The sequence below is a fragment of the Oncorhynchus keta genome, chromosome 15, assembly GCF_023373465.1.
Source record: "Oncorhynchus keta strain PuntledgeMale-10-30-2019 chromosome 15, Oket_V2, whole genome shotgun sequence".
Taxonomy (NCBI): domain Eukaryota; kingdom Metazoa; phylum Chordata; class Actinopteri; order Salmoniformes; family Salmonidae; genus Oncorhynchus; species Oncorhynchus keta.
Genome location: NC_068435.1, coordinates 656,561 through 677,978, shown reverse-complemented (window position 1 = coordinate 677,978; position 21,418 = coordinate 656,561). Strand labels below are relative to the sequence as shown.

Sequence of the window (21,418 nt, the reverse complement as noted above, 5' to 3'; positions counted from 1 at the left end):
TATTAGTAGTAGTATAAGTAATAATACTGTTATTATTAGTATTAGTAGTAGGAGTAATATTATCATTATTATTATTAGTAGTAGTAGTAGTAGCAGTAGTAGCGGTAATATTATTATTATTAGTAGTAATAATATTATTATTGTTATTATTAGTAGTAGTAGTAATAGTAGTAATAGTATTAGTAGTAGTGGTAGTAATAATATTATTAATAGGAGTAGTGGTATTATTATTATTATTATTATTATTATTAGTAGTAGTAGTAGTAGTAGTAGCAGAAGTGGTAGTAGTAATACTATTATAATATAATAATAATAATATATTATATTATTATTAATATTAGTAGTAGTAGTTGTGGTAATAGTAGTAGTAGTAGTAGTAGTAGTAGTAGTAGTAGTAGTAGTGGTAATATTATTAGTAGTAGTAAGTCGCTCTGGATAAGAGCGTCTGCTAAATGACTTAAATGTAAATGTAGTAGTAGTAGCAGTAGCAGTTGTAGTGGTAATAGTATTATTATTATTGTTAATACTATTATTATTAGTAGTAGTAGCAGTAGTAGTAATATTAGTGTTATTAGTATTATAAATATTACTATTAGTAACAGTAGTAGTAGTAATATTAGTAGTAGTAGTAGTAGTAATATTATTATTATTATTAGTAGTAGAAGTAGTAATAATATTATTATTATTAGTAGTAGTAGTAGTTGTTGTAGTTGTAGAAGCTCGAAGTCATACACTGAATTGTAAACCAATTTACAATCATAGATTGTCATCAAATAGTAAAACCTGAAAACTGATCAATGAAAAATACATATTGCATGAAAACTACAGTATTTGGTGTAGAAGATTAACAAACATTTGTTCTGATTTTGACTTCTTAGCTACTTGCTGCTGCTTTCTTAGCCAGGTGTCCCTTGTAAAAAATATTCTATATCTCATTGGGACATTCCTTAAATGAAAGGTTAAATAACATGAAAATAAATAAAGGTCGACCGACCTGACACTGGGCATAGAGGAGCACAGTTTCCTGGTCCTCTGGGGGTTAGAGAGGTCGACCTGAGCCTCGGCGTAGCTGACAGGGACAGACAGGCAGGACATGGACATGCCTCCCACTGAGAGGTGGTCTCCCCCCTGGGGCAGATGTTGATCCTCTGGGTAATCACTCTTCACTTCTGACTCAACCTCTGAGTCGGCTCCTATCTGGAAGATCACCTTGGTCCTGGGCTCAGCCTCCCCAGTGTCCTGGCCTTCGTCCTCCATGTTTACCTTAGAAGAAGAAGAAGATTTTATTCATCCATACGAGACATAAATGTATTTTCTGCTGTACCCAACCCCTCCAATACACAAACACACCTTGGTCCTGGGTTCAGTCTCTTCTGTGTCCTGGCCTCCCTCCTCCATGTAGGGGACATAGGGGATGGACTCCGGGGCGATGTTCTGCAGCCAGTTCTCTACGTACTGGTGTACCCCAGAGGGGGCTAGAGGGGTGTGCAAGACAGGCATGGAGAAGCTCTCACTCAGTAGAGTCTGTTTAGGGGATTTGGTTCTGTCCTCGTTAGACATGGACCTCTGCTTAGCCAAGGTCTTTCTGGTTGGCTGGCTGGCCATCTTTCGACCCGTCTGTCTGACTATTTGTCTATTGTCTGTTTGTCTGTCTGTCTGTCCGGTATCTGTATGTATGTCTGTCTCTCCGATGTCAGTCTGTCTGGCTGGGGAAACATAAAACACATTCTTCCTCGGCTGTGTCTTCTGCCTGGAATACTTAGTGGTGTTGACCTTCTGGGATCTTTGCCCTCTTCCAACCTTCTCACCTATATTCAGCTGTTTTTCAGAAGCTAAACCTCGTTTTTCAGAATCTTTCAAGTTTATGTTTAACACCAAGGGCCCATTCTTCACAGGAATATAATTTATATTCTTCTCTACCTTCTCTCTACTCCTCTGGCTGACTTGGCTGTCACTCTCTGTTGCGCTTAGAATTTGTTCACTTCCTGTTGCACTGCCGCTCTTCTTCTCTGTGCTGGCAGGAGAAAAGGTATTTTTGGTTCTCCGAACAGACCCTGCCACGCTGTCCTTCTGTCTGCTCTTTGAGCTCGTAGTGGACGTTGGGCTTATTTGAATCCCGTTCCGCTTCACTGTCCTCTTCTTGTTGTTCTCTTCAAGAGCATCCTCCTCAACCCCCTCCTCTTCTTTCTCTACTGTCTTGGAACATTCTAGTTCCTTTCTCTCTGAACATCCTAATTCCTTTGTCTCTGAACATCCTAATTCCTTTCTCTCTGAACATCCTAATTCCTTTGTATTTGAACATTCTAATTCCTTTGTCTCTGAACATACAAATTCATTTGTATCGAAACATTCCAATACCTTTGGTTCTGGCCATTCTGTCTCTTTAGGAGATGACCCTGTGTAAGACTCTGACGTGGCGTAAGCTTCGTTGTCTGGGAAAGACGACAGTTTGTTGCTAATGATCTCTGGTTGTTTTTTAAATGGAAGGGTGACATTCTGAGAAGGTGAGGTGGGTTCAGAAGACAGAGAGAGTATCTCATCCCTCTGTTGGTTCAGTGAGTCGCTGGTACTGGATGGTCGGGTTAAGTCCACGGAGGAGCGCGGCCCCGAATCTGAAGAGGCCGGTTTACTCCGCGGAATGGAGCTGGAGCCACCACCACAACCTCCACCATACCCTGCCTCACCTGCATAACCCCCACCTCCCTCCCCACATATCCCATACCCGGCCCCCAGGGCGTTGGCATAGTAGTTATCGTAGCTGCTCTGTCTCCTCTCGTAGATGTGCATGACGGTCTCAGTGATCTCCCTGCCATTACCATTGTTCTGAATCTGCATCACCTCTGCTACTCCAGAGGACCGGAGTGAGGAGTGGGAGCTGGTCCTGATGGCCCTGCTGGCCCCAGCCGAGCCACTCTTCCTGGGCTTGGGGACAGGTGGTATGGCGGGTAACCTGGAGCTGCTGCTGCTCTGTCGGACCACACAGTACCCCTCTGTGGTTTCCCCGTCTGCCATGCACTCTGTGTACGAAAAAGTCCCCAGGCTGGTCTCCTGGACACCTGTCTCCGTCACCGTGGTTACGCTCTCCACGGACGCCTGTTTCTTTTTCACCTGTCTCAGCCCAGGGGTTGGCATCCGCTTCTGACGGGGGTGGGCCTTCAGAGAACCAGCCCTGCCTCCACCGCCACTGTCCGTCCCTCCTCCGTCCGTCCCGCTGAAGGCCACGTCCCTCTCTGCATTGCGGCTGGGGTGGTTACTCTCCTTGGTCTCATCCTCACTGAGACCAATGTTAGGGTCTTTCGCCTCCACGTTGTTGTCGGGGGACTGTGGGGTGGATACCGACTTGGCTCCTAGTTTACGATTGGTCACCACGCTGGAGCGGCTCAACGTGGTCGTCCAATGGATCATCTCCTCCTCCTTAATGGTCAGACGGACCTGCCAATCAGAATCAAGTCAGAGGTGCTTTAAACCATGACATAAATATATAAACAATGGAAGTAATGATATTAATAATATTAGTAACAACAACACCATACTCAACAACAACAACAACACCATTCTCAAACAACAATATTCTCAACAACAACATACTCAACAACATCAACATACTCAACAAAAATAACAACAACATCATACTCAAAAACAACAGCAATGACAACAACAACACCATAGTCAACAACAATAACAATAACAACAACAACATACTCAACAACAGCAGCAACAACAACAACAACAACAACAACAACAACAACAACAACAACAACAACACCATAGTCAACAACAATAACAATAACAACAACAACAACAACAACAACAACAACAACAACACCATAGTCAACAACAACAACAACAACAACAGCACCATAGTCAACAACAGCAACATACTCAACAACAACAACAACAACAACAACAACAACAACAACAACAACACCATACTCAACAACAGCAGCAACAACAACACCATAGTCAACAACAATAACAATAACAACAACAACAACAACACCATACTCAACAACAGCAGCAACAACAACAACAACAACAACAACAACAACAACAACAGTATTAACCTTCATCTCGACGGTCATGCTGCCATCCTGGTTGACCCTGAAGGACTTCTCAATGTCATCATCCTGCGGTACGATGGAGGTCTTCCCGTTGTCCTCTACAAGCTGATACGTCTCTGTCTCCATATCTATAGAGCCCCGGGTCTTTCTCCGGTTTAGCTCTGTCTCCATGTTCTCTGGGAGGCGGACCGGCTGGCCATTGGAGCTATCGTTCACAGACTTGTTGATCTGGTTCACAAAGTATCTCTCTGATGACAGGCTGAAGTTCCTGGACCGCCGCCCGCTGGATAACGATGTTTTATTTTCTAAGAGATAAGAGTGTTGATAAGAGATAAGAGTGTTGATGGGAGATAAGAGTGTTGATAAGAGATAAGAGTGTTGATGGGAGATAAGAGTGTTGATAAGAGATAAGAGTGTTGATGGGAGATAAGAGTGTTGATAAGAGATAAGAGTGTTGATGGGAGATAAGAGTGTTGATGGGAGATAAGAGTGTTGATGGGAGATAAGAGTGTTGATGGGAGATAAGAGTGTTGATAAGAGATAAGAGTGTTGATGGGAGATAAGAGTGTTGATGGGAGATAAGAGTGTTGATAAGAGATAAGAGTGTTGATAAGAGATAAGAGTGTTGATAAGAGATAAGAGTGTTGATGGGAGATAAGAGTGTTGATGGGAGATAAGAGTGTTGATAGGAGATAAGAGTGTTGATGGGAGATAAGAGTGTTGATGGGAGATAAGAGTGTTGATGGGAGATAAGAGTGTTGATGGGAGATAAGAGTGTTGATAAGAGATAAGAGTGTTGATAAGAGATAAGAGTGTTGATAAGAGATAAGAGTGTTGATGGGAGATAAGAGTGTTGATGGGAGATAAGAGTGTTGATAAGAGATAAGAGTGTTGATGGGAGATAAGAGTGTTGATGGGAGATAAGAGTGTTGATGGGAGATAAGAGTGTTGATGGGAGATAAGAGTGTTGATAAGAGATAAGAGTGTTGATGGGAGATAAGAGTGTTGATGGGAGATAAGAGTGTTGATAAGAGATAAGAGTGTTGATAAGAGATAAGAGTGTTGATAAGAGATAAGAGTGTTGATGGGAGATAAGAGTGTTGATGGGAGATAAGAGTGTTGATAAGAGATAAGAGTGTTGATGGGAGATAAGAGTGTTGATGGGAGATAAGAGTGTTGATAAGAGATACGAGTGTTCATAAGAGATAAGAGTGTTGATGGGAGATAAGAGTGTTGATGGGAGATAAGAGTGTTGATGGGAGATAAGAGTGTTGATGGGAGATAAGAGTGTTGATGGGAGATAAGAGTGTTGATGGGAGATAAGAGTGTTGATGGGAGATAAGAGTGTTGATAAGAGATAAGAGTGTTGATGGGAGATAAGAGTGTTGATGGGAGATAAGAGTGTTGATAAGAGATAAGAGTGTTGATAAGAGATAAGAGTGTTGATGGGAGATAAGAGTGTTGATGGGAGATAAGAGTGTTGATGGGAGATAAGAGTGTTGATGGGAGATAAGAGTGTTGATAAGAGATAAGAGTGTTGATGGGAGATAAGAGTGTTGATGGGAGATAAGAGTGTTGATGGGAGATAAGAGTGTTGATAAGAGATAAGAGTGTTGATGGGAGATAAGAGTGTTGATGGGAGATAAGAGTGTTGATGGGAGATAAGAGTGTTGATGGGAGATAAGAGTGTTGATAAGAGTGTTGATGGGAGATAAGAGTGTTGATGGGAGATAAGAGTGTTGATGGGAGATAAGAGTGTTGATGGGAGATAAGAGTGTTGATAAGAGATAAGAGTGTTGATGGGAGATAAGAGTGTTTGATAGTGTTGAGGGAGATAAGAGTGTTGATAAGAGATAAGAGTGTTGATGGGAGATAAGAGTGTTGATGGGAGATAAGAGTGTTGATGGGAGATAAGAGATAAAGAGTGTTGATGGGAGATAAGAGTGTTGAAGAGATAAGAGTGTTGATGGGAGATAAGAGTGTTGATAAGAGATAAGAGTGTTGATGGGAGATAAGAGTGTTGATGGGAGAGATAAGAGTGTTGATGGGAGATAAGAGTGTTGATGGGAGATAAGAGTGTTGATGGGAGATAAGAGTGTTGATGGGAGATAAGAGTGTTGATGGGAGATAAGAGTGTTGATAAGAGATAAGAGTGTTGATAAGAGATAAGAGTGTTGATGGGAGATAAGAGTGTTGATGGGAGATAAGAGTGTTGATGGGAGATAAGAGTGTTGATGGGAGATAAGAGTGTTGATGGGAGATAAGAGTGTTGATAAGAGATAAGAGTGTTGATGGGAGATAAGAGTGTTGATAAGAGATAAGAGTGTTGATGGGAGATAAGAGTGTTGATGGGAGATAAGAGTGTTGATAAGAGATAAGAGTGTTGATAAGAGATAAGAGTGTTGATAAGAGATAAGAGTGTTGATAAGAGATAAGAGTGTTGATAAGAGATAAGAGTGTTGATGGGAGATAAGAGTGTTGATGGGAGATAAGAGTGTTGATAAGAGATAAGAGTGTTGATGGGAGATAAGAGTGTTGATGGGAGATAAGAGTGTTGATGGGAGATAAGAGTGTTGATAAGAGATAAGAGTGTTGATGGGAGATAAAGTGTTGAGATAAGAGTGTTGATGGGAGATAAGAGTGTTGATGGGAGATAAGAGTGTTGATGGGAGATAAGAGTGTTGATAAGAGATAAGAGTGTTGATGGGAGATAAGAGTGTTGATGGGAGATAAGAGTGTTGATGGGAGATAAGAGTGTTGATGGGAGATAAGAGTGTTGATGGGAGATAAGAGTGTTGATGGGAGATAGTGTTGATGGGAGATAAGAGTGTTGATAAGAGATAAGAGTGTTGATGGGAGATAAGAGTGTTGATGGGAGATAAGAGTGTTGATGGGAGATAAGAGTGTTGATGGGAGATAAGAGTGTTGATAAGAGATAAGAGTTGATGGGAGATGAGTGTTGATAAGAGATAAGAGTGTTGATGGGAGATAAGAGTGTTGATGGGAGATAAGAGTGTTGATAAGAGATAAGAGTGTTGATGGGAGATAAGAGTGTTGATGGGAGATAAGAGTGTTGATAAGAGATAAGAGTGTTGATAAGAGATAAGAGTGTTGATAAGAGATAAGAGTGTTGATGGGAGATAAGAGTGTTGATGGGAGATAAGAGTGTTGATGGGAGATAAGAGTGTTGATAAGAGATAAGAGTGTTGATGGGAGATAAGAGTGTTGATGGGAGATAAGAGTGTTGATGGGAGATAAGAGTGTTGATGGGAGATAAGAGTGTTGATGGGAGATAAGAGTGTTGATGGGAGATAAGAGTGTTGATGGGAGATAAGAGTGTTGATGGGAGATAAGAGTGTTGATGGGAGATAAGAGTGTTGATGGGAGATAAGAGTGTTGATGGGAGATAAGAGTGTTGATAAGAGATAAGAGTGTTGATAAGAGATAAGAGTGTTGATGGGAGATAAGAGTGTTGATGGGAGATAAGAGTGTTGATAAGAGATAAGAGTGTTGATGGGAGATAAGAGTGTTGATGGGAGATAAGAGTGTTGATGGGAGATAAGAGTGTTGATGGGAGATAAGAGTGTTGATGGGAGATAAGAGTGTTGATGGGAGATAAGAGTGTTGATAAGAGATAAGAGTGTTGATGGGAGATAAGAGTGTTGATAAGAGATAAGAGTGTTGATGGGAGATAAGAGTGTTGATGGGAGATAAGAGTGTTGATGGGAGATAAGAGTGTTGATGGGAGATAAGAGTGTTGATGGGAGATAAGAGTGTTGATGGGAGATAAGAGTGTTGATGGGAGATAAGAGTGTTGATAAGAGATAAGAGTGTTGATGGGAGATAAGAGTGTTGATGGGAGATAAGAGTGTTGATGGGAGATAAGAGTGTTGATAAGAGATAAGAGTGTTGATGGGAGATAAGAGTGTTGATGGGAGATAAGAGTGTTGATGGGAGATAAGAGTGTTGATGGGAGATAAGAGTGTTGATAAGAGATAAGAGTGTTGATGGGAGATAAGAGTGTTGATGGGAGATAAGAGTGTTGATGGGAGATAAGAGTGTTGATGGGAGATAAGAGTGTTGATGGGAGATAAGAGTGTTGATAGAGATAAGAGTGTTGATAAGAGATAAGAGTGTTGATGGGAGATAAGAGTGTTGATGGGAGATAAGAGTGTTGATAAGAGATAAGAGTGTTGATGGGAGATAAGAGTGTTGATGGGAGATAAGAGTGTTGATGGGAGATAAGAGTGTTGATGGGAGATAAGAGTGTTGATAAGAGATAAGAGTGTTGATGGGAGATAAGAGTGTTGATGGGAGATAAGAGTGTTGATGGGAGATAAGAGTGTTGATGGGAGATAAGAGTGTTGATGGGAGATAAGAGTGTTGATGGGAGATAAGAGTGTTGATGGGAGATAAGAGTGTTGATGGGAGATAAGAGTGTTGATGGGAGAGGAGGAGAGGAAGAAAGAGAGAAAAAATAAACACATGTTGTTTTGTTGTTGTTGAAAAAGTAGGAATATCAGAAGAAAAATAATATGTTTAGTGACAATACAATCAAACAATTGGATCTATGACTCAATCATGCTGATTAAGGTCTTATCCTTCACACATCGGTGTTTATTTAAATAATGACTGAGCCCACAAAATAAAAGCTTTTTAACTTGCAAATCCACATGATCGCCTGGACCTGGATTGTTGTATGCCACTAAACACCCATTTGTTATAATTCTTCCTTTTGCTTTTTGATTTACTATCCCCCCCCAAGAGCACCTGTGGTTGTTCTGGAATACCTGAAGCAATCTTGCTACATTTTTCTTCAATCAATCAGTCACTAGTCAACACAAAGCACTACCAAGCTGAACACTCACCTGTTAGAGGCTTTAGCCTGGTTGGTTCTATAGAGTCTGAGTTAAAGGACAGAGCAGCAGCAGGCTGGGTCAGGAAGTCATAGTTCCCTGGTCTAAAAGGTTCGTTCCCCGAAGCTACCACCACCCCAGAACACAGGATCAAGGCTGGCAGACCTTCAACCTGAAAGACGAAGGAGGAGACATACAATCTCAAGTCAATGGAATTACAATATCTATCAGAATGAACAGTTGTTAGGTTTCATAATAATTCAATAAAGTTGGCTGCCATTTTGCTCCGACCCAACGTTGCTATTTTGGGATTCTTTTAGCGATTATTTGTCCTTTATTTGAATGAAATGTATCCACTATCATTTCTTAAAACCGACAAGAACGTTAAACATCAGATCAGCAGTTACCTAAATTCCAGCTTCAACTTTGACCTCAACTCATCTGCCCTGGGCTCTTCCTGTTATTTTGGGGGTTTCCAAGAGGAAACACCAGCGTTACCGAGACAACCGAAGGTCCAGGCGAGATCAAGATGAAGGGAAAACAAGCCACCTCTTCCCTCCATTCTACTGGCCAATCTTATTGCTCTTGATAATAAGATGGATAACATCCGATTGCGGATTTGCTACCAATGAGATTTGCTACCAATGAGACTTGCTACCAATGAGACTTGCTACCAATGAGACTTGCTACCAATGAGACTTGCTACCAATGAGACTTGCTACCAATGAGACTTGCTACCAATGAGACTTGCTACCAATGAGACTTGCTACCAATGAGACTTGCTACCAATGAGACTTGCTACCAATGAGACTTGCTAACAATGAGACTTGCTACCAATGAGACTTGCTAACAATGAGACTTGCTACCAATGAGACTTGCTACCAATGAGACTTGCTACCAATGAGACTTGCTACCAATGAGACTTGCTACCAATGAGACTTGCTAACAATGAGACTTGCTACCAATATAGGCTTCAGGTATAGGATATAGGATCAGGCTTCAGGTATAGGATATAGGATCAGGCTTCAGGTATAGGATATAGGATCAGGCTTCAGGTATAGGATATAGGATCAGGCTTCAGGTATAGGATATAGGATCAGGCTTCAGGTATAGGATATAGGATCAGGCTTCTTGCAAGTGGTTTGAAAATTATCTGTCAGACAGAACTCAATGTGTGATTTCTGATGGTGTTAAGTCTAGTTTTCTGGATATTATAAAAGGTGTACCACAGGGGTCGGTGCTGGGACCTGTCCTCTTTACTATTTATATCAATTATATTGGTCTATCTGTTAAAACTCGTCATATTCATCTGTATGCAGACGACACTGGTATGTCATTGTCGCAACTGTTTACCATTCTATATTAGAGCTGCAATCTGACCTTGTTGCCATACAGAATGCCCTGGTTGGCTTAAAACTTGTATTTAATGTGGGCAAGACTAAATATATGTTGTTCTCTAGTTCTCTCCAGAATGTTTCAGATGGACTACATATGTATTCATTGGATGGTTCTCCCATTGATCGGGTTCCCGACCCTTTAAAAAAATGTTTAGCCTAAAGTGAAGAGGCGACTCCTGGATGCTGGCCTTCTAGGCAGATTTCCTCTGTCCAGTGTCAGTGTTGTTTTGCCTATCATATTTTTTTTATTTTATTGGCCAGTCTGAGATATGACTTTTTCTTTGCAACTCTGCCAAGAAGGCCAGCATCCCGAGGGTTGCCTCTTCACTGTTGACATTGAGACTGGTGTTTTGCGGGTACTATTTAATGAAGCTGCCAGTTGAGAACTTGTGAGGCGTCTGTTTCTCAAACTAGACACTAATGTACTTGTCCTCTTGCTCAGTTGTGCACCGGTGTCTCCCATTCCTCTTTCTATTCTGATTAGAGCCAGTTTGCGCTGTTCTGTGAAGGGAGTTGTACACAGCGTTGTACGAGATCTTCAGTTTCTTGGCAATTTCTCACATGGAATAGCCTTCATTTCTCAGAACAACAATATACTGACTAGTTTCAGAAGAAAGTGCTTTGTTTCTGGCCATTTTGAGCCTGTAATTGATCCCACAAATGCTGATGCTCCAGATACTCAACTAGTCTAAAGAGGGACAGTTTTATTGCTTCTTTAATTAGCACAACAGTTTTCAGCTGTGCTACCATAATTGCAAAAGGCTTTTCTAATGATCAATTAGCCTTTTAAAATGATAAACTCAGATTAGCTAACACAATGTGCCATTGGAACACAGGAGTGATGGTTGCTGATAATGGGCCTCTGTACGCCTATGTAGATATTACATTAAAAATCAGCTGTTTCCAGCTACAATAGTCAATTATAACATTAACAATGTCTACACTGTATTTCTGATCAATTTGATGTTATTTTAATGGACCAAAAATGTGCTTTTCTTTCAAAAATATGGACATTTCCAAGTGACCCCAAACTTTTGAACAGTAATGTATCTCTGTATATAGTATGTTAAGCTAGTCCCTATACATATCTCTGTATATAGTATGTTATACTAGTGCCGATATATATGTCTGTATATGGTATGCTATACTAGTCCCTATATATATATATCTATGTATATAGTATGCATTACTAGTGCCTATATATATATATGTATATAGTATGCTAAACTAGTGCCTATATATATATATATATACAGTGCCTTGCGAAAGTATTCGGCCCCCTTGAACTTTGCGACCTTTTGCCATATTTCAGGCTTCAAACATAAAGATATAAAACTGTATTTTTTTGTGAAGAATCAACAACAAGTGGGACACAATCATGAAGTGGAACAACATTTATTGGATATTTCAAAATTTTAACAAATCAAAAACTAAAAAATTGGGCGTGCAAAATTATTCAGCCCCTTTAACTGTATAGTTATAGAGGCCCAAGAAAAAATAAGAATAATAATAATTTGTCCGATAGGTCTATTCAGATAGCAGCCGATAAGACAGCTAACGATTAGCGGACGGAGGAGCCAGCCGGATAACTCCCTCAGGCAGATAACGTCGGTAGTCCAGTTGTGGAGGCCCGGTGGGGCTCCGTGTTGGCAGTAAAACGTGTCCGGATAGGTGATTGTAGCCCAGGAGTGACTGATGGATCTCTTCAGCAGGCTAGCTCTGGAATAATTGATGTTTGCTCTGGAATCGACATAAGCCGATAGTCACACGGATAGCAGCTAGCTAGCTGCGAGATCCAGGTATACATGTCCAGAGTTAGTGGTTGAAATCCGGGGACATGGAGAGAAAAATAGGTCTGGTATGTTCCGGTCCGAGCCGAACTTTTCGAGCTAAAGGATAGCTGATGACCACAAACTGTAGTTAGCTGAATACTAACAATTAGCCAGTAAAGAAGCTAACTAGCTTCTGATTAGCTCCAGGCTAGCTTCTGTCTAGCTTCTGTCTAGCTTCTGGCTTGCTTCTGGCTAGCTTCTGGTTAGCTTCTATGGAGGATTACAGATTTGAGGTAAATAATACTTTCTTTAAAAAAATATATAAATTGGTGACGCCGGTTGCAGGAGAGTGTTTTGAAGATGAGTTTATGGAAAATAAAATAAAAATATAAAAAGGTATGCGAAGAAAGTTGTCAATATATATATATATATATATACACATATACGGGATACGACAAGACGAGGACAAAATACCTCTGCCATCTTGGAGCACACACATATATATATATAGGCACTAGTTTAGCATACTATATACACATATATATATATATATATATATATATATCTGTGTATATAGTATGCTATACTAGTCCCTATACATATATATATATATATAACTTCTTACTTTCTCATGTTTGTCTTATTTGTGGTGTGTTTTTGTTCAACCTTGTTATTTTGAGATCTATATTGATATTGATTACAGCATTGTTGGGGATAGACATTACAACTTGGCATCAATATATTTCAGGGCCCGTATGTATCACGTGTCTCAGGTGTGTTGATCTCTCCTGTTCATATCATTATATCGAAAACACAAAACTGATCCTAAATCCCACTCCTAACCTGAGTTACTTGATACATGTGACCCCTGATCTCCCAGAACATCCAGAAGGAAACCAGTAACCACTTTGATCTGCTGCTCTCATCAACTCTGGGTTAATCAAAGATAAGAGGAATTAATCCCTGACTCTGGGCCAGAACAGGTACGTCATCCTGATAGCAGACGGACGGCAGACAGATTATTCTGTAAATTCCCAGTAGGGGGCAGAAGGCTTGATAGTACGTCATCAGGGTGCCCTGGGGTGACTCTGATCAGTCCTAGAGACAGGGTGCATACATAGAGATAGATAGAGGACTCATCTTTGTATCTATGCCATTATAGCATCTGTGATAGCCTCAATGGCTCTGCCCAAGCTATCTCCATTTTAAAGTAGTACATTTTCTTCATCACGATTGGATGATCCCTCCTGATGACCCGGTCACTAGGAGGGATCAGCCAATGAAATTGGAATCCCCCAATGGCGCTGCCCATGCTAGGACGGCCTTTTGGCCACTAGAGGCCTCTATCAATCTCTATGGGTGAGTCCAAAATTACAGCCGTTTCTCTGTGGAGTGTACTACATTTGGCTGGAACCACATAAGGTTCATAAATCAGACTGGCCAAAAGCAATCCACTGGTGTAGTCCTATAGAAACCCTAAATACTGTGGTATTATTAACATTGCAGAAGGGGTTGGAGGGGTCCGTTGATGGCTTCCAGGTTCTTTAGTCAGTAATGGACACGTTGATCTTTAGTCAGTAACTAACATGTTGTTCTTTAGTCAGTAACTAACATGTTGTTCTTTAGTCAGTAACTAACATGTTGTTCTTTAGTCAGTAACTAACATGTTGTTCTTTAGTCAGTAACTAACATGTTGTTCTTTAGTCAGTAACTAACATGTTGTTCTTTAGTCAGTAACTAACATGTTGTTCTTTAGTCAGTAACTAACATGTTGTTCTTTAGTCAGTAACTAACATGTTGTTCTTTAGTCAGTAATGGACACGTTGATCTTTAGTCAGTAACTAACATGTTGTTCTTTAGTCAGTAACTAACATGTTGTTCTTTAGTCAGTAACTAACATGTTGTTCTTTAGTCAGTAACTAACATGTTGTTCTTTAGTCAGTAACTAACATGTTGTTCTTTAGTCAGTAACTAACATGTTGTTCTTTAGTCAGTAACTAACATGTTGTTCTTTAGTCAGTAACTAACATGTTGTTATTTAGTCAGTAACTAACATGTTGTTCTTTAGTCAGTAACTAACATGTTGTTCTTTAGTCAGTAACTAACATGTTGTTCTTTAGTCAGTAACTAACATGTTGTTCTTTAGTCAGTAACTAACATGTTGTTCTTTAGTCAGTAACTGACATGTTGTTCTTTAGTCAGTAACTAACATGTTGTTCTTTAGTCAGTAACTAACATGTTGTTCTTTAGTCAGTAACTAACATGTTGTTCTTTAGTCAGTAACTAACATGTTGTTCTTTAGTCAGTAACTAACATGTTGTTCTTTAGTCAGTAACTAACATGTTGTTCTTTAGTCAGTAACTAACATGTTGTTCTTTAGTCAGTAACTAACATGTTGTTCTTTAGTCAGTAACTAACATGTTGTTCTTTAGTCAGTAACTAACATGTTGTTCTTTAGTCAGTAACTAACATGTTGTTCTTTAGTCAGTAACTAACATGTTGTTCTTTAGTCAGTAACTAACATGTTGTTCTTTAGTCAGTAACTAACATGTTGTTCTTTAGTCAGTAACTAACATGTTGTTCTTTAGTCAGTAACTAACATGTTGTTCTTTAGTCAGTAACTAACATGTTGTTCTTTAGTCAGTAACTAACATGTTGTTCTTTAGTCAGTAACTAACATGTTGTTCTTTAGTCAGTAACTAACATGTTGTTCTTTTCAGTAACTAACATGTTGTTCTTTAGTCAGTAACTAACATGTTGTTCTTTAGTCAGTAACTAACATGTTGTTCTTTAGTCAGTAACTAACATGTTGTTCTTTAGTCAGTAACTAACATGTTGTTCTTTAGTCAGTAACTAACATGTTGTTCTTTAGTCAGTAACTAACATGTTGTTCTTTAGTCAGTAACTAACATGTTGTTCTTTAGTCAGTAACTAACATGTTGTTCTTTAGTCAGTAACTAACATGTTGTTCTTTAGTCAGTAACTAACATGTTGTTCTTTAGTCAGTAACTAACATTAGTCAGTTGTTCTTTAGTCAGTAACTAAATGTTGTTCTTTAGTCAGTAACTAACATGTTGTTCTTTAGTCAGTAACTAACATGTTGTTCTTTAGTCAGTAACTAACATGTTGTTCTTTAGTCAGTAACTAACATGTTGTTCTTTAGTCAGTAACTAACATGTTGTTCTTTAGTCAGTAACTAACATGTTGTTCTTTAGTCAGTAACTAACATGTTGTTCTTTAGTCAGTAACTAACATGTTGTTCTTTAGTCAGTAACTAACATGTTGTTCTTTAGTCAGTAACTAACATGTTGTTCTTTAGTCAGTAACTAACATGTTGTTCTTTAATCAGTAACTAACATGTTGTTCTTTAGTCAGTAACTAACATGTTGTTCTTTAGTCAGTAACTAACATGTTGTTCTTTAGTCAGTAACTAACATGTTGTTCTTTAGTCAGTAACTAACATGTTGTTCTTTAGTCAGTAACTAACATGTTGTTCTTTAGTCAGTAACTAGCATGTTGTTCTTTAGTCAGTAACTAACATGTTGTTCTTTAGTCAGTAACTAACATGTTGTTCTTTAGTCAGTAACTAACATGTTGTTCTTTAGTCAGTAACTAACATGATGACCTACCCTGCTGCTCTCTAGTGTGTACAGTACAGGGAACTAACTACATGATGACCTACCCTGCTGCCATCTGGTGAGTACAGCTTCAGTACAGGGAACTGCATGATGACCTACCCTGCTGCCGTCTGGTGAGTACAGCTTCAGTACAGGGAACTGCATGATGACCTACCCTGCTGCCGTCTGGTGAGTACAGTACAGGGAACTGCATGATGACCTACCCTGCTGCCGTCTGGTGTGTACAGTACAGGGAACTGCATGATGACCTACCCTGCTGCCGTCTGGTGAGTACAGTACAGGGAACTGCATGATGACCTACCCTGCTGCCATCTGGTGAGTACAGTACAGGGAACTGCATGATGACCTACCCTGCTGCCATCTGGTGTGTACAGTACAGGGAACTGCATGATGACCTACCCTGCTGCCATCTGGTGAGTACAGCTTCAGTACAGGGAACTGCATGATGACCTACCCTGCTGCCATCTGGTGAGTACAGCTTCAGTACAGGGAACTGCATGATGACCTACCCTGCTGCCATCTGGTGAGTACAGCTTCAGTACAGGGAACTGCATGATGACCTACCCTGCTGCCGTCTGGTGAGTACAGCTTCAGTACAGGGAACTGCATGATGACCTACCCTGCTGCCATCTGGTGAGTACAGCTTCAGTACAGGGAACTACATGATGACCTACCCTGCTGCCGTCTGGTGAGTACAGCTTCAGTACAGGGAACTGCATGATGACCTACCCTGCTGCCGTCTGGTGTGTACAGTACAGGGAACTGCATGATGACCTACCCTGCTGCCATCTGGTGAGTACAGCTTCAGTACAGGGAACTGCATGATGACCTACCCTGCTGCCATCTGGTGAGTACAGTACAGGGAACTGCATGATGACCTACCCTGCTGCCGTCTGGTGTGTACAGTACAGGGAACTGCATGATGACCTACCCTGCTGCCATCTGGTGAGTACAGTACAGGGAACTGCATGATGACCTACCCTGCTGCCATCTGGTGAGTACAGCTTCAGTACAGGGAACTGCATGATGACCTACCCTGCTGCCGTCTGGTGAGTACAGCTTCAGTACAGGGAACTGCATGATGACCTACCCTGCTGCCGTCTGGTGAGTACAGCTTCAGTACAGGGAACTGCATGATGACCTACCCTGCTGCCGTCTGGTGTGTACAGCTTCAGTACAGGGAACTGCATGATGACTGACAGGTAGTCCAGTAGAGCATCATAGGTTGGAGCCGTTCTTCTCTGCAGAACTACAGTCCTCCTCACACTGGGGTCTCTATTCTTAAATACTATCAGCCTTTTAGGGGTCCTGATCCTGCTGTCTGCCGGCCGGTTGATGTCCCCAGGGACAGCACGACTCCCTCGCTGCGCCCTCCGACCCCCGCTGACGGGCCGGGTGGTGGTGTTCCAGGGTGGCTGGCGGCGGTTAGCCATGTCCAGGTTGAGGGGCTTCACCTTCCGCTGGTCCGAGCAGACATAGGAGCCCCCATTCTGCAGCTCTTCCAGACCCCGGACAGGGTGGGAGCCACGGGGGGTGGTGATGGTGCGGACCCCGAACGGCAGGGGGACCTTGGACATGGGGACATGGGGATGCGTTATATGTGTTGACTACATGGGGGGACTGTATGCACAAGACACAGGAAGGGGAGGGGTTGGAGTTACAAATCATGTCAGATGCAATGTCATTTTCTGTAAACAACAGATGATACATTATATCTAATATAAATCAAATCAATCAATCAATCAATCTATAATCAATAATCTAATCACCTTCTTAGACAGGGCATCCAGGAGGGCATCGAAGGTCTTGAAGGTCCTGGCATTGATGACCATCCGGTGGCCTCCGAACTGGGGGTCTCCACTCTTATAGAAGCAGACACGTCTGGAGGCCTGGGGGTCTGAGTGGGGCTGAGGGGGGCGGGAGGCTACACTGCCTGAGGGTACCACCTCCCCACCCTGACCGCCACCCTGCTGAAGGACCTGGGCCTCTTGCTCATGCAGAGGAGTGGAACTCATAATGGAGCACGGCAGCTGATGAGAGAGACAGGGAGAGAGACATAGGGAGAGAGAGACAGGGGAGAGAGATATAGGGAGAGATAGATAGGGGAGAGAGAGACAGGGGAAAGATATATAGGGAGAGATATAGGGAGAGATAGATAGAGGAGAGAGAGACAGGGGAAAGAGATATAGGGAGAGATATAGGGAGAGAGACATAGGGAGAGAGAGACAGGGGAGAGAGAGACAGTGGAGAGAGAGACAGGGGAGAGAGATATAGGGAGAGAGAGACAGTGGAGAGAGAGACAGGGGAGAGAGATATAGGAAGAGATAGATAGGGGAGAGAGAGACAGGGGAAAGAGATATATGGAGAGAGAGGCCGTTGAGAGAGAGACAGGGGAGAGAGATATAGGGAGAGATAGATAGGGGAGAGAGAGACAGGGGAAAGAGATATAGGGAGAGATCGACAGGGGAGAGAGAGACAGGGGAAAGAGAGACAGGGGAGAGAGAGACAGGGGAGAGAGGTAGAGAGTAAGAGACAGAAAGAGAGAGAGAGAAAGAGAGAGAAGGACGGGGAGATAGAAAGAGAGTAAGAGAGAGAAGGAGAGAGAAACAGGCGAGAGAAAGAAAGAAAGAAAGAAAGAAAGAAAGAAAGAAAGAAAGAAAGAAAGAAAGAAAGAAAGAAAGAAAGAAAGAAAGAAAGAGATAGAAAAAGAGCAAAAGAGAGATAGAGAGAGAAAGAGAGACGGGAAAGAGAGAGAGAGACAGAGAAAAGGGAGTGAGAGATATATAGAGAGAGAAATAGAGAGAGAGAGGGAGAGACTATGAACAGTTCAGGAGGGATTGATTATGTACAGTTTGTACGTGAACATATGATTGTGGGGGGAAAATGAAGAGTAAAGAATTCCTGTAATTCAAAGAATCAATCCAGTTGCCAATTGTACACTAGAATAAGTGTGGTGTGACTGACTGGAGAGAAAGTACATATAAACTGTTGATTCAAAACATCAACAGTCTGCCAGGCTGGAGAGAGAGCATTATGCTGCAACAAAAAAAACACAACAAACCAGACTCTTCTCATCAGTCACCTGTGCTGCTAATAAACCAGAACAAACCAGTCTTCTCATCAGTAGCCAATGCTGCTAATAAACTGTAGCAAACCATGGTCTTCTCATCAGTAGCCTGTGCTGCTAATAAACCAGAACAAACCAGTCTTCTCATCAGTAGCCTGTGCTGCTAATAAACCAGAACAAACCAGTCTTCTCATCAGTAGCCTGTGCTGCTAATAAACCAGAACAACCCAGTCTTCTCATCAGTAGCCTGTGCTGGTAATTAACCAGACCAAACCAGTCTTCTCATCAGTCACCTGTGCTGCTAATAAACTGTAGCAAACCATGGTCTTCTCATCGGTAGCCTGTGCTGCTAATAAACCAGAACAAACCAGTCTTCTCATCAGTCACCTGTGCTGCTAATAAACCAGTCTTCTCATCAGTCACCTGTGCTGCTAATAAACCTGAACAACCCAGTCTTCCCATCAGTAGCCTGTGCTGCTAATAAACCAGAACAAACCAGAGTCTTATCATCAGTAGCCTGTGCTGCTATTGGACCAGAACATAACAGAGTCTTCTCATCAGTAGCCTGTGCTGCTTATAAACCAGAACAATTGAGAGTCTTCTCATCAGTAGCCTGTGCTGCTAATTAACCAGAACAATTGAGTCTTCTCATCAGTAGCCTGTGCTGCTTATAAACCAGAACAACTCAGGGAAATCCCATTAGTAGCCTGTGCTGCTAATAAACCAGAACAAGCCATGGTCTTCTCATCAGTAGCCTGTGCTGCTATTGAACCAGAACAAACCAGATATTTCACTTCAGTAGCCTATGCTGCTAATAACCCATACCAAACCAATGTCTTCTCGTCAGTAACCTGTGCTGCTAATTAACCAGAACAATTGAGAGTCTTCTCATCAGTAGCCTGTGCTGCTAATTAACCAGAACAACTCAGGGAAATCCCATCAGTAGCCTGTGCTGCTAATAAACCAGAACAAACCAGAGTCTTCTCATCAGTAGCCTGTGCTGCTAATAAACCAGAACATACCAGTGTCTTCTCATCAGTAACCTGTGCTGCTAATTAACCAGAACAAACCAGAGTCTTCTCATCAGTAGCCTGTGCTGCTAATTAACCAGAACAACTGCAGGGAAATCCCATCAGTAGCCTGTGCTGCTTATAAACCAGAACGAACCAGAGTCTTCTCATCAGTAGCCTGTGCTGCTAATAAACCAGAACAAACCAGAGTCTTCTCATCAGTAGCCTGTGCTGCTAATTAACCAGAACAACTCAGGGAAATCCCATCAGTAGCCTGTGCTGCTAATTAACCAGAACAAACCAGAGTCTTCTCATCAGTAGCCTGTGCTGCTTATAAACCAGAACAAACCAGAGTCTTCTCATCAGTAGCCTGTGCTGCTAATTAACCAGAACAAACCAGTCTTCTCATCAGTAGCCTGTGCTGGTAATTAACCAGACCAAGCCAGTCCTCTCATCAGTAGCCTGTGCTGGTAATTAACCAGACCAAACCAGTCTTCTCATCAGTAGCCTGTGCTGCTTCTATGGTACCTCCAGCATCAGAAATGATTTACAAAAATCAGATCCCCATCTTGAGCATTATGAAATGAGAATAATATTGACAATATACAGCATCTGTTCTCCCTTTCTTTACCTTGCCACAACAGTTGTAGTAGGCATTCAGGTTTTAGAAATACTGTAGAAATACTGTAGCACAGGTGGTTCCCAAACTTTTTATAGTCCCGTACCCCTTCAAACATTCAACCTCCAGCTGCATACCCCCTAGGGTACGCTTCGCGTTCCTAGGAAACTATGCAGTATTTAGTTTTTTTATGTATTATTTCTTACCCCAGGAAATCTTAAGGACAGGACATCTTAAGTCTTATTACATACAGCCGGGAAGAACTACTGGATAATAAGCAACTTAAACTAACCAACATTACGACCAAGAACACGACTTTCCCGAAGCGGATTCTCTGTTTTGTCCACCACCCAGGACAATGGATCGGATCCCAACCGGCAACCTAAAACAACGTCGCCGCAGAAGGGGCAGACGGAGCGGTCTTCTGGTCAGGCTCCGTAGACGGGCACATCCCGAGTATACTACTCGCCAATGTCCAGTCTCTTGACAAAAAGGTAGACGAAATCCGAGCAAGGATTGCCTTCCACAGAGACATCAGAGACTGTAACGTTCTTTTTTTCACGGAAACATGGCTCACTCGGGATACATTATCAGAGTCAGTACAGCCACCTGGCTTCTTCACGCATCGCGCCGACAGAAACATGGCTCACTCGGGATACGTTATCAGAGTCGGTACAGCCACCTGGCTTCTTCACGCATCGCGCCGACAGAAACATGGCTCACTCGGGATACGTTATCAGAGTCGGTACAGCCACCTGGCTTCTTCACGCATCGCGCCGACAGAAACATGGCTCACTCGGGATACGTTATCAGAGTCGGTACAGCCACCTGGCTTCTTCACGCATCGCGCCGACAGAAACATGGCTCACTCGGGATACGTTATCAGAGTCGGTACAGCCACCTGGCTTCTTCACGCATCGCGCCGACAGAAACATGGCTCACTCGGGATACGTTATCAGAGTCAGTACAGCCACCTGGTTTCTTCACGCATCGCGCCG

General features: G+C 41.9%; 1 protein-coding gene across 1 annotated transcript in view; it reads right to left on the bottom strand.

The window, feature by feature from the left end:
* LOC118378456 (oxygen-regulated protein 1-like) overlaps positions 1 to 17,739 on the bottom strand; it is a 31,623-nt gene extending 13,884 nt beyond the window's left edge. Inside the window, exons 1-7 of the mRNA XM_052464298.1 lie at positions 17,494 to 17,739; positions 16,870 to 17,292; positions 8,930 to 9,089; positions 4,065 to 4,366; positions 2,359 to 3,432; positions 1,351 to 1,455; positions 995 to 1,263 (exon numbers count right to left, since the gene is read on the bottom strand). Coding sequence (XP_052320258.1) covers positions 995 to 1,263; positions 1,351 to 1,455; positions 2,359 to 3,432; positions 4,065 to 4,366; positions 8,930 to 9,089; positions 16,870 to 17,292; positions 17,494 to 17,739 — 2,579 coding nt within the window. The remainder of the gene's footprint in view (positions 1 to 994; positions 1,264 to 1,350; positions 1,456 to 2,358; positions 3,433 to 4,064; positions 4,367 to 8,929; positions 9,090 to 16,869; positions 17,293 to 17,493) is intronic.
* Between the last annotated feature and the right edge of the window lie 3,679 nt (positions 17,740 to 21,418).